General features: G+C 45.0%; 1 protein-coding gene across 1 annotated transcript in view; it reads right to left on the bottom strand.

Moving 5' to 3' along the window:
* The window catches only part of CFTR (CF transmembrane conductance regulator), a 190873-nt gene that overhangs the window by 59892 nt on the left and 117660 nt on the right, over positions 1-13321 (bottom strand). The window contains exons 26-28 of the mRNA XM_038751975.1: positions 11384-11470; positions 8606-9332; positions 5844-5972 (exon numbers count right to left, since the gene is read on the bottom strand). Coding sequence (XP_038607903.1) covers positions 5844-5972; positions 8606-9332; positions 11384-11470 — 943 coding nt within the window. The remainder of the gene's footprint in view (positions 1-5843; positions 5973-8605; positions 9333-11383; positions 11471-13321) is intronic.

The raw sequence follows: 13321 nt of genomic DNA, 5'->3' as shown, positions 1-13321 counted from the left end.
TTAGCTCATCTCTATCCCAACACTTACTACAGTGCTTGGCACAAAGTAAATGCTTAACAAATGCCATAAAAACTGTGATCTCAAGAGGGCTTTGAAGGAGGGGAAAACTGTATTCAGTTAGACGTGAAGGAGGAAGGGGTTCCAGACAGGGTGCAGGGCATGAATATAAGATCAGTAGAAGGAGAGGAGAGAATAACACCAAATAATTTTGCTTAAAAGGCACCAGAAGTGCAAGCTGGAGTGTAGTAGGAGAGGATTGGATAATTAAGAGGGAGAGAACTGATTGAGTGTCAGGAGATTCTTCTTGATCAGAATCATTTGAGGATTTCAAGGAGTGAGGAGAAAAGTGCAGAAGGATAATGTAAGCAGAGTGAAATGCGAATTGAAGAGGGGAGAGACTGAAGGCAGGGCAATCAGTGAGGAGGCTGATGCAGCAGTTAAGCAGGGACATGACCAGTGTGGTCCAGCATCGTGGCCCTTTAGATGGAGAGAAAGGAACAGATTCTGGAAATGCTGTGGTGGAGGAACCAAAGGAATTTGGCAACAGATTAGGTTGAGGGTTTGAGAAACAAGGGAGGACTGCTGTAGGATTAGAACAGAATAGAAGACATTTGGCAAGGAGGAATTCATTAGTGACCATGATGTGCACAGTCTCAATGGGCAAAACATGACTGTAGACTGAGGTATTTGTTAAGGGTTTACTATGTGCAAAACACTGGTCTAAACTGAGGTATTTGCTAAGGGTTTACTATGTGCTAAACACTGGTCTAAACGCTGAGGTAGATACAAAATTATCAGGTCGGACACAATCTCTGACATGCATGAGGCTCATAGTTTCAGTATGAGATCAAAATGGGAATTCAAGGAAGGGGAGAGGAGACAGAGAGTGCACATAGCCTGCATGAGAAGTTTGAACAGGAATGGGAGGGGGCAATAGGGCAGTAACTGGATGGTTCAGCAGGGGTCCAGAGAGGATAGGAGAGACACAGACAGGATTTAAGACACCATCAGAGAGCAAGTAGTTGAAGATGACAGGCAGGAAAGTAAGATGGATAATGGGGTTTGAGACATAGGTGGATGGGGTCAATTTCAAAAGCTTGGTGAAATCTCTCCTCAATAGTCAAGAAGGATGAAAGAGCAGTTATGGGGGTGGGAGGGAGCTGGTAAGGTGATGAGAAGATTTGGGGAAGCTATGCCAATGGTCCCAGTTTTGTCAACAAAATAGAGGGTAAGATTATCAAGGTTGAGATATGGGAGAAGGGGGGCACGTGGATACAGGAAGGATTTAAAGGTTTAGAATAGTAGGTATGGGCATGGGAATCAGTCAGGGAATGGTGCTGAGCAGAAGAGAGGGCAGAACTAGAGCAGGCAAGGATGAATTTAAGGTGGCAGAAGTCAGCTTGGTGCCTAGATTTCCATCAGCAGCTTTCCACAGCATGAAAAAGGACTGTAGGGAACACCTTGGGGAGGTGGTCCAGGCCTGGGGGTTTGGTGGTACAGGACTAACCAAGGCACGGGGGGAAAAGGGATATGAGTTGGGTGGAGGGTGTGGATTTGGGGAAAGTTGGGAAATAGGACATGATGGACTGGGATAAATGGAAAGGGGTCTAGAGATCAGATCTCTGTGGGGAGAGAGAGGTCTGGTGGAAATTCACTTCCTAGGCCCAAGATATTAGTTGGTTCAGGGATCTGGTCGACAATGGGCCAATGGAGAGAAACTTATGGATGTAGAAGGGAAAGTTAGGGTGTCCAAGAAGGCAGTCAGCACATGGTTTGTCCAAATACCCTTGTGCCACTGTCAGAGATAGACTCCTGGGCTGGTTGGGAGATCAGTCTGACTCAAGAATGTCATTGCTCTTTGGCTGATGATTTTATCATATTTATACCGAGTGCTACAAGGCAATTCTTAAAATGGCATCCCATTGGAGACTAGGGTACATATCACTAGGCTACCTGTCTACCCCAGAAAAGGCAACTGGTTTCCTGTATCTGAACTAAATTAATTGGAAACTCCTTACCATAGGCTTTAAAGCACTCAATCACTTTGCACCCCCACCCCTTCCCACACCACCTAACTTGCTGCTCTCCTACTACACCCCAGCCTGCACACTTCATTCTAATGGCAACCTACTCACTGTACCTCAGTCTCATCTATCTCGCCACCCACCCCCTGCTCACCTCCTAGCTTTGGCCTGGAACTCCCTTCTGCTTCATGTCCATCAGACAATCACTCTCCCCACCATCAAAGCCTTATTAAAAACACATCCCTGCCAAGAGGCCTTCACCCACTAAATCCTCATTTCCTCTTCTCCCAGTCCCTTCAGCATCACCCTTGCACTTGGATTTGCACCCTTTATTCACCCCTCCCTCAGCTCCATAGCACGTATGTACACATCCATAATTCATTTTATTTAATGTGTATCTCCCCCTCTGGATTTTAAGTTCACTGTGGGCAGGGAACATGTCTACCAACTCTGCTATACTGTATACTCCCAAGCACTTAATACAGTGCTTTGCACACAGTAAGCACTCAATAAATATGATCGACTAACTGATTGGTCTAATAGACTGTGAGCTCGTTGTCGGGTAGGGACCGTCTCTATATGTTGCCAACTTGTACTTCCCAAGTGCTTAGTACAGTTCTCTGCACACAGTAAGCGCTCAATAAATACGATTGAATGAATGAATGAATGTATTTAAAAGGCTGGGTCATTTTGGATTGCTGTTCAAGTGAGAGTATTCTCAAACACCAGGTGAAAGATCCCAATTGGGAAGACTGGGACATCCAACCCTTCTTTGCCTTCCCCAGCAGCAGTGACTCTTCCAGGGATCCTAGATTATTCACAGCTGCAAAGAGCTGGGTAGGATTTATGTGTGTCAGAGGAAGCAGCGTTGTCTAGTGGATAGAGTATGGTGGTGGGATTTAGAAGAACCTGGGTTCTAATCCCAGTTCTGCCACTTATCTGCTGTGTGACATTGGGTGAGTCACTCAGCTTCTCTGTGGTTCAGTAACCTCATCCCTAAAACGGGGATTAAGACTGTTAACCCACACTTGGGCCAGGGACTGTGTCCAACCTGATTAGCCTATATCTACCCAGCACTTAGTACAGTGCCTCACACATTGTAAAGTAAGCACTTAGACACCATAAAAAAAGAAGAGGACGAGTTGATCTCTTTTTACTGAGCCCTTTGGCATGGCTGTGACAGATCCATGACACTAATTCCGAAGACCTCTGTGGGAAAGCTCTGAGTAATTGCTGGCTGGGAGAGAAAACCTACCATCAGCACCTCCCCAGTGAGCCAAGCTCAGGACTGCTGTTTGAGTTCTTAAGAGAGATGCAAGGCTAGGACACTGTAATGGGATAAGGGAGCTATTCACAGGGATGATTCACGCCATAACACAATTGACTATTAAGGGTATTTCAGTTGGACCGGCTGGTCACTACAATGCCAGATTAGGTGTGCTGTTCCTTGCCACTACAGAGGACCTGCATTTAGTGGGGGCCAGATAGGGCTGGGGGAAGGAACCTGGAACGCCCTCCCTCCTCATATCTGGCACACAATGACTCTCTACATCCTTCAAAGCCTTATTGAGGGCACATCTCCTCCAAGAGGCCTTCCCTAACTAAGCCCTCCTTTCCTCCTCTCCCACTCCCTTCTGTGTCACCTGACTTGCTCCTCTTTATTCATTCCCCCACCACCAGCCCCACAACACTTATGTACATGTCTGTAATTTATTTATTCATATTAATGCCTGTCTCCCCCTGCTCATTGTGGGCGGGGATTGTGTTTGTTATAGAGTTACATTGTCATAGAGGTACATCCTCACTGTACCTCGTTCTCTCCTGTCCCACCATCGACCCCCGGCCCACGTCCTCCCCCTGGCCTGGAATGCCCTCCCTCCACACATCCACCAAGCTAGCTCTCTTCCTCCCTTCAAACCCTTACTGAGAGCTCGCCTCCTCCAAGAGGCCTTCCCAGACTGAGCCCCCTTTTTCCTCTCCTCCTCCCCATCCCCCCCGCCCTACCTCCTTCCCCTCCCCAGAGCACCTGTATATATGTTTGTACAGATAGATTTATCACTCTATTTATTTTACTTGTACATATTTACTATTCTATTTATTTTGTTAATGATGTGCATTTAGCTTTAATTATGTTTGTTCTGACTACTTGACACCTGTATACATGTTTTGTTTTGTTGTCTGTCTCCCCCTTCTAGACTGTGAGCCCACTGTTGGGTAGGGACCGTCTCTTTATGTTGCCAACTTGGACTTCGCAAGCACTTAGTACAGTGCTCTGCACACAGTAAGTGCTCAATAGATATGATTGAATGAATGAATTGTTCTCTTACAAGTGCTTAGTACAGTGCTCTGCACACAGTAAGCACTTAATAAATATTTCCAACTGACTGACTGAATGAGCCACCTGTGCTGTGGGCTTAGTCTTGCCTCTGATGTTGCCCCGCCCATTGGTCTGCCCCGGTTTCTGGGGCGAGGCCGGGGTAGCCTCATTCCCTCTCCTCCCCCATTGCCGTTCACACCTCCCAGCAGTCCCCATTCACCCTCTCCGTGGGTGGATGGGGCTAGGGAGGTGGAGGTGATAAAGTGGGGGTGAAGAGAGGGGAAGATACAGGGGTTGTGGGGATGCAAGGTTGGGGAGGAGTGCAGAAACACCTTAATACATTCCTGATGGGACACTTGCAGCCGGAGAAAAAGAGAGGGAAAAAGAGAGACAGAGAGAAAGAGAGTTTATCTTATTTTACAATTGTATAAATATCATCATCATCAATCGTATTGAGCGCTTACCGTGTGCAGAGCACTGTACTAAGCGCTTGGGAAGTACAAGTTGGCAACATATAGAGACAGTCCCTACCCAACAGTGGGCTCACAGTGGCTTGTTTCCAACTTCTAGGGACTACATGGAAATGGGCATAAAATCGAACCAGCCTCTTCTTTCTGATCACCCTTTGTTTCTGTTTGTGGGTGGAGCAGTAGGAGAAGACTGGCTTGCCTGGGATTGGAATAGGTGTAGCTCTGATAAGTGGGAGGTGAGCCAGAGAAAAATCTCTGTGGGCCCGCAGATTTCGGACCTATCTGACAAGATTCTTTAAAACAGCTACTAAACCAGTGGCGTGTGCTGGCTTCATTTCATAAATGCATAATCCCTGAAGGTGGGGCACCAGCTCTCAGAGAGAGTTGTGAAATAAATGGCAAGTGGATCTCAACTATGGGCCTGGTCTATTTTTCCACCTTCCCACTGATTTCCTTGCTTTCGGAGTTCTCCTCTGGAGGTTTCTGGTTTCTTCTCTTTGGGTCCTATCTGTTTGAACTTGATTATCTCCACAAGTACCAGGTTTAATAAAAATATGTCAAGGGTCTTTTTATTTTTGTTTCTTTTTCCTAGCTGTAGAATCTGGTTAACTTGTAAATTAACCAAAAAGAGAATTTCCCACTTGGAATTACAGAGATTGTGTTTCACAATAAACAAGTTGCATCAGGACTAGTACAGAGGCTTTTAGGAGCAGCCTTCCGGGAGACGTCCCCTTCAGCACACTTGGTGAGCGGCAATCAAAAAAGGGAAGGCAAAGTTTCACAGAGACTTGGATACCAAGAGGCAGGCTTGGAAACAGACAGGCCCTTTTGGGACAAATTCAGTAGTGTAGCAAGGAGTTATCCTTACATGCAAAGAATGTGGGAGGGTGTGTTGGGCTTGTACCTTTTTCCTACCATATTTACACACAGAGACGACCTCAAATGGAGACACACACAGATACACGCGGTTAAAATCGCAATCTCACTTCCATCTTGAAGTGAGGAAACATATTAAGAACTGAAGATCCTTACCTCAATCAAAAAGATGACTAGGCACATAATTAGCACAAAAATCAACTTTTTGTGAATGGTCATGTATCTAAGATATGTATTCCATGTGGTCACAGAAGTCGTACTCTCTATGTCGTCAATAAAGCACTCCTGGAAAGAATGGATAAAACCAAGTTATTTCCAAGGAATCAATAATAATTGCGGCATTTGTTAAATGCTTACCCTGTGCCAAGCACTGCGGTTATTATAGTACAGTCGGATCAGACACGATCACTGCCTACACTGCGATCATGGTCCGAGGGAGAAGGAGACGGACATATAATTCCCATTTTACAGATGAGTAAACAGTGGCACTGAGAAGTTAAGTGATTTACCCGAAGTCCCACAGCAGGCAGGAGTCAGAAGAAGCCAAGTCTCCTGATTCCCAGGCCTGCATTCTTTCCACTAAGCTATGCTGCTCTTCAACATGGTATTGCACTTCTGTAAGAGTCCAGTTTTAATCTGGAGAAGCAGTATAGCCTAGTGGAAAGAGCACGGCCTAGGAGTCAGAGGACCTGGGTTCTAAACGTGGCCCTTCCAATTGCTTGCTGTGTGACCTCGAACAAGACACTTAACGTCTCATGCCTCAGTTCTCCTGTGAGCCCCGGAACAGGTACCGTGCCCAACTGAATTAACTTGTACCTCTCCCAAGACTTAGAACGCTGCTTGACATCTAGTAAGAGCTTAAACAAATAACATTAAAGAATGAATTAATAGAAATCTGGGGACCCTAAATCAACTCCACGTTACAACCGCACTTTATTTTCTGACACCGAATAGGCTTATATTATGTATCTGAATCAATTAAGAGATAACGCTAATAATTAATAATAATTATGGTACTTGTTAAGCCCTTGCTATGTGCCAAGCACTGTTCTCAGCTTGGGGGTAGACACAAGTTAATCAGGTTGGACACAGTGTCTGTCCCGCAAGTCTAAGTAGGAAGGAGTAGGATTTAATCCCCATTTTACAGATGAGGTAACTGAGGCACAGAGAAGTTGAGTGACATGCCCAAAGTCACACAGCAGATACGTGGTGGAGCAGGGATTAGAGCCGAGGACCTCTGAGCCTCCGGCCCATGCTTTTTCCATTAGACCACACTGCTTCTCAAGGGATGCTATCAAGCAACTCCTGTATATGACAAGAAGTACGGGCAGTAATTCAGATGATCATCCATTTTCCTGTGGAACAGAGCTCTTGACAATGAAATCCCTCAAAATCCACCTGAGGTCAGAGATCACAGTGGACTCAAAATGGAATCTGAGGTGGGGTTTGGAAGTTTACTACCAATCATATCCTTATTCCCCATCAGGCCTATCCTGTCTCAGCATAAATCTCCAATGGTCTAAAATGCTCTCTCCGCAAGGGACAGACACTACATTGCTCATTCTAGTCATTTCTGGATGAGACCACCATTATGCTGAAAGATGGAAGAAGCTAACCAAAAAAGGAGAGGGAGAGGACATTTGCACGAGCAGAGAAGACATCCACAATCAAGAAAGACAGGTAAGGAGTTTGATGCCTGTGTTTCCTGAAGCCTGAAAGAGTTTGTCGCTCCCATCCTTCAAGAGGCAAACTCACAGGTTGAGGTGTGAGAAATCGATTCAGATTTCAGTGGAGTTCACATTTGAAAAGCTTCTTCCACAAGGCAGTCTCCTACTGAGGCCAAGCTTCACTAACCTCCAAGCCTCTCACCTGCTGAGGCTCCCACAATATGGTTAGGCCAGAAGGATCATGCCAGGGATTTTTTGTAAAAGTTGCTTGTGGGACATATCTCCACAGGAAGATGCGCAGGGAGAAAATATCAGAAAGTTCAGGTTAGCAATCCCTCTCCCTTCTGCATCACCCCACCCTCAGCCCCACAGCACTTATGTACATATCCCTAATTTATTTTAATATCTGTCTCTCCCTGTAGACTATAAACTCCTTGTAGGCAGGGAACATGTCTATCAACTCTGTTATAGTACACTTTCTCTAGCACTTAGTACGGTGCTCTGCACACAGTAAACACTCACTAAATATGATTGATTAATTGATTGTTAGCGATGTAGCAGAAGTTGGGGATCTTAGGTAGTCCAACCCTAACCACAAGGTTGGGTGGCCCGGTGGGAGACCATCTCATGGTTTATCTAAGCGTCCTATTTTTTTATGGTATTTGTTAAGCATTTACTGTGTGCCAAGCACTGTTTTAAGCTTTGGGGTAGATACCAGTTAATCAGGTTGAACCCAGCCAGTGTCCCACACTGGGCTCGGAGTCTTAATCTCCATTTTGCAGATGAGATAACTGAGGCCAAGATAAGTCAAGTGACTGGCTAAGGTCACGCAACAGACAAGCAGCAAGGCTCCGAGAAGCAGCACGGCTTAGTGGGTAGAGCACGGGGCTGGGAGTCCAAAGAATACTGACTCTGCCACATGTCTGCTGTGTCATCTTGGGAAAGTCACTTAACTTCTCTGTGCCTCAGTTACCTCATCTGTAAAATGGGAATAAGAGCGTGAACCCCCAAGTGGGACAGGGACCGTGTCTAACCAATCTCGTAGCTACCAGTGCTTAGAACAGTGCTGGGCACATAGAAAGAGCTTAACAAGTACCGTAATAATCATTATTATTACCATTATTATAACGAAGTGGTGGTGCTGGGATTAGAACCAAGGTCCATCTGACGCCTAGGCCCGGGCTCTAACCACTAGGCAATGCTGCCTCTCTGGCTGGAGTTTCACATGGAGCCGAGCCAAGGCAGGCCTACCTTTAAATCTTCCTCATTTATCTCCTCACTGATTTCCAAGCCGCTATCTTTCGAGAGGCGCCGGGAATAGATATCCATCTCCGACATATTGGCCTGGGGGGCCATGGACACCTTGCGGGCCGAGCCGCTGCCCTTCTTGTAGAGGCTCGAGGCTTGGTGAATGGAAGGCCGGGTCATCAGGTTCAGGACCGACTGCCTCCTCCGGGCTCGGAGCACCGGCCCGGGGTTTAGCATGTTGCTGCGGGGGAGGATGGCCTCTCCTGGCTCGCTCTCGGGTACAAGGGACAGCCTCCGCTCCAGCGGCTCGTCCAGGGTCTCGTCGATGCTGTTCACCTGGAGCGGAGCCTTCTGGACCAGGGAAAACTTCCGGATGGAGTTGAGCGGGTTGAGGATGGAGTTCTTCCTCCTTTCGCCAAACTCTCCCGTCTGCTTGAACGACTGCTTCTTAACTTCGTTCCAGGAGCCGGCGGCATCGCCCTCCAGGGAGAAACGCCGCAGGGTTCCCGTCAGGATGGAGTTTCTCCTTTCGGCACTGAACTGGTCGAAGGAGTCGTAGCCCATGAGCTTGGAGCTGAAGTCAGGCCTCAGGTTCTGAAGTTCCGAAAACGCGCCGTAGAAATAGCAACTGCCTTCGTGCAGAATTAAGATTTTGTCGGCCTTCTTCAAGTGTTCCATTTTGGAAGTGACCAGGATCCTCGTTTTGTTGGCCATAAGCTTGCAGACACAGCTTGACGGGGAAAGGGAAAAGAGGGCGTGGATGAAATCAAAGTTTTCCAGTAAACAAGATGCTCATTCATTAGTTCATCCTGAGAATTAGTAATTGCCTTTGCAATTTTACCTTTTGCTAAGATGGTGTTCGTATTCTAAATGTTTTCTCTCACTCTCTTTCAAAATTCCCAAAATATCCCTAAGAAGCAGGTAGCTGAATTAATAAAACTATTTTTAGATTGTTCCAAGAGAAAAGTTATTTCAGAAGATTTTTGTTACCCACATGCCTCATATTGCATTCTTAAATGCTTAATTGGCAGTAAGTAGTTAATTCTCAAGAGTACATCCTGAAAATATTCTAATTTGCATTCAGATAGGCACGGAGGGAAGGAGGCAGAGGGAGGGAGGGAGAAAGATGAGGGAAGGAGGAAAAGGGAGGGAGGGAGAGAGAAGAAGGGAAGAGAGGGAAGCAGGATTACCAACTGATAATCAAAGCTGGGAGCTGGGGAATCATCCTGCTTGAGGGCTAAATAAACTAAGAAACCATCAGTTTATTGAACACTTGCAATGTGCGGAGCACTGAATTAAGCTCTTGGGAGGGCACAGTACAATAGAATAGATAGACATGTTCCCTGCCGACAACAAGCTTACAGTCTAGAGGAATGAAGTTTTTTTTAATCACTCCACTGATATGAGCCCATATAAGTTCACTCCCCTAACAGCATATCGCTTTGAGATCCTTCAATGTACCTACTCAAAAGACCCAGCTAACCCTCTTATTGACCCCACAGTCCACCTGACACTTTGTCCTGCCTTCAGCAGGGGCACTAGGAGACTTGGAGTAGCACCCTCCCCAGTTGAATAAAAGTTTTGCTTCATTGGCAGACTAATTCAAGAATTAGAGAAGCAAGTTTACCTAGTGGATAGAGCACAGGCCTGGGGGTCAGAAGGATCTGGTTCTAATCCCAGCTTCGCCACTTGTCGGCCGGGTGACCTTGAGTAAGTCACTTAACTTCTCCATGCCTCAATAACCTCACCCGCAAAATGGGAATTAAGACTCTGATCCCCATGTGCGACCTGGACTGTGTCCAACCTGAGGATCTTGTATCTAACCAAGCACTATAGCATACAGCATATAGTAAGTGCTTAACAAGTACAATTAAAAAAAAATGGTTATAGAAAATAAAGATGAAAACCTAATTTTCCCAGTGCCACAGTTTAATCCCTGGTGGTATCGTAAGCACTGTCGGAGGCGTATTAGCTCTTCTAGAAAGACCAATGGGTGTGGGTGGGTGCGAAGCTGTTTGTAGCACTACTTCTTCAGGAGACACACACTCTGCCACAATGCAATAAATAGTCCCCTAGAAGTTGGAGACCATTGCCCTTGCACTTGAATTTGCTCCCTTTATTCACCCACCCTCAGCCCCACAGCACTATTCCAACCTGACTGACTTGTATCTACCCCCGTGCTTAGAACTATGCTTGGCACATAGTAAGCACTTAACAAGTACCATTATTATTAGTAGTAGTAGTATACATTTGTAATTATTCATTTACATTAATGTCTGTCTCCCCCTCTAGACTGCAAAATCCTACTCTGTTACATTTTACTTTCCCAAGCACTTAGTACAGTGCTCGGCACTTAGTAAATGCTCAATAACTACGGTTGATTGATTGATTGGAGAAAGTTACTGCATCTCCCAAATTGTCTTACTTCTAGAGAAAGAGTAACCTGAAGCACTGAAAAAACTGAGCTGAGTAATTTTACAAGTGCAATAATTTTACCTCCTATCAACAGAGATCCTGGCTCAAGGAGAGCAAAGAACTTCAGAAACCATTTATTTTGTTAATATGTTTGGTTTTGTTCTCTGTCTCCCCATTCTAGACTGTGAGCCCACTGTTGGGTAGGGACTGTCTCTATATGTTGCCAACTTGTACTTCCCAAGTGCTTAGTACAGTGCTCTGCACACAGTAAGCGCTCAATAAATACGGTTGATTGATTGATTGTATTATTATTATTTTTCTAACCTAGGGCTTATAATAAACCAATAGCTTGTTCAGAAAACGTACTTTTCAAATATTTCCTTTTCCGTAAGCACATCCAAGTAGCCGAAAGGAGAGTCTAGGAGGTATAAATCGGCATCTTTGTACACTGCTCTGAAAGAAAAAGGGAAATCAAATTAATTTCCTTAGATAATTTCAAGTATTAAAGGGTCATTTATTGTGAAGTCTAAGCTCACTGTGGGCAGGGAACGTGTCTATCAACTCAGTTGTATTATACTCTCCCAAGCATTTAGTATAGTGTTCTGCACACACTAAGCACTCAGTAAATGCCATTGATAGACTGATTGACTCTAAAATATGGGGAAGGGTCAGTATAGAGAGTTAAAATTACCAACAAGGCAAACATCACAGTGGCGGTAGTTTAGGATTCATCAAAAAGCTGTACACTGCATCTGAACTGTCTTCAGAATTAAATATATTGTTCTTTAATAGAATGATATTATCTCAAAAAAAGGAGGCCCTCTAGGATGTCTGAGCTGAACAGTAGGAGAGGGAACTCACAACACCCAACAATTCAATATGAGCTGATAACAGTGCTGGCTCCAGAAGAATCACTGCACATTATGTTCTTGATATCCTCAACTGTTAGTCAATTTATAACTTCTTTGAACAATTGAAGCATGTTGGATTATATGTGCTGGTTTATGGCCTTGACATTTTATTGATGTTTCTTAACTTCCCAGAAGAAGGTTTAAAAGATGAGGAAAATCCTGGAGCCGTGACGTTATAAAGTCAAGATCCTATGGCATGCCAAGAATTGGGCTTATTTCTGAATCACCTTTAAACTTTGGAAAAACAGAAAAATGCTAAAAAAAATTAGGAAGAATATGATAATTTTCATGTAGTTTACATTATTGTTATGTAGATATGTTGAGACATTCCTTACTCAGAAAAATCTACCTATTAAGCCATGATAATAAGTAATGATGATGACTACAATAATGATAATAACAATAATAATAATAGTAATAATAATAAAAGAAGTGTTGACTAGTGGAAAGGGCATGGGCCTAGGAGTCAAAGGACCTGGGTTCTAATCTACTTCTCACTGTGTGGCCTTGGGCAACCCACAACTTCTCTACTCTTCAATTTTAATGGTGGTATTTGTTAAGTGCTTACTATTTGCCAAGCACTGTTCTAAGCGCTGGGGTAGATACAGGATCATCAGGTTGTCCCACATGGGGCTCACAGTCTTCATCCCCATTTTCCAGATGAGGGAACTGAGGCACAGAGAAGTGAAGTGACTTGCCCAAGGTCACAGCAGACAAGTGCCGGAGCCAGGATTAGAACCCATGACCTCTGACTCCCAAGACCGGGCTCTTTCCACTGAGCCACGCTGCTGCTCCTCTTCATCTGTAAAATGGGGATTACATTCCTGTTTTCCCTCCTCCTTAGGCAGTGAGCCCTACATGGGACAGACACTCTGTCCTTCTTAATTACCTTGTATCTACCCCAGCCCTTAGTCCAGTGTTGGCTCAGGTAGACAGAACTTGAAAGAGATAAGGATAGGCTTCTTAAAACCCAGACAGTGAGATCAATGATACATTGAATACATGCATTCTGCCCCTTCTCCTTTTGTCACATTTTGATCAGTTTTTCCATGGATTCTGAATCTGTGAGGAGGATGGAAAGGGCAGGACTCGTGGGGTTTGCTTCTGACAGACTATTGCTACTGGACAGTGAAGGATGGTGGCATTAATAAGGGGAGGCAGAGAAAAGGAATAATTGTGGATTAAGTCAAATGGAATTCCTGGGGATCCTGTTCCACTTCCAAACAGGCAAACAGTTCTTACGCTACTTCCACTCTAACTCACACACAGCATTTTCTGCAGAAAGATGGTATTCAGGGTGCCTGGGAAACTTGAAGCAATTCAATGGATTTAAGCCTGGTTTCCTGGCTCAAAAGCATCTAACACAGAGCTGAAGAGAATTTTGGAGAGCAGT

The sequence above is a fragment of the Tachyglossus aculeatus genome, chromosome 10 (genome assembly GCF_015852505.1).
Source record: "Tachyglossus aculeatus isolate mTacAcu1 chromosome 10, mTacAcu1.pri, whole genome shotgun sequence".
Taxonomy (NCBI): domain Eukaryota; kingdom Metazoa; phylum Chordata; class Mammalia; order Monotremata; family Tachyglossidae; genus Tachyglossus; species Tachyglossus aculeatus.
Note: the sequence above shows the minus strand (reverse complement) of the source record. Positions and strands in the feature narration are given on the sequence as shown.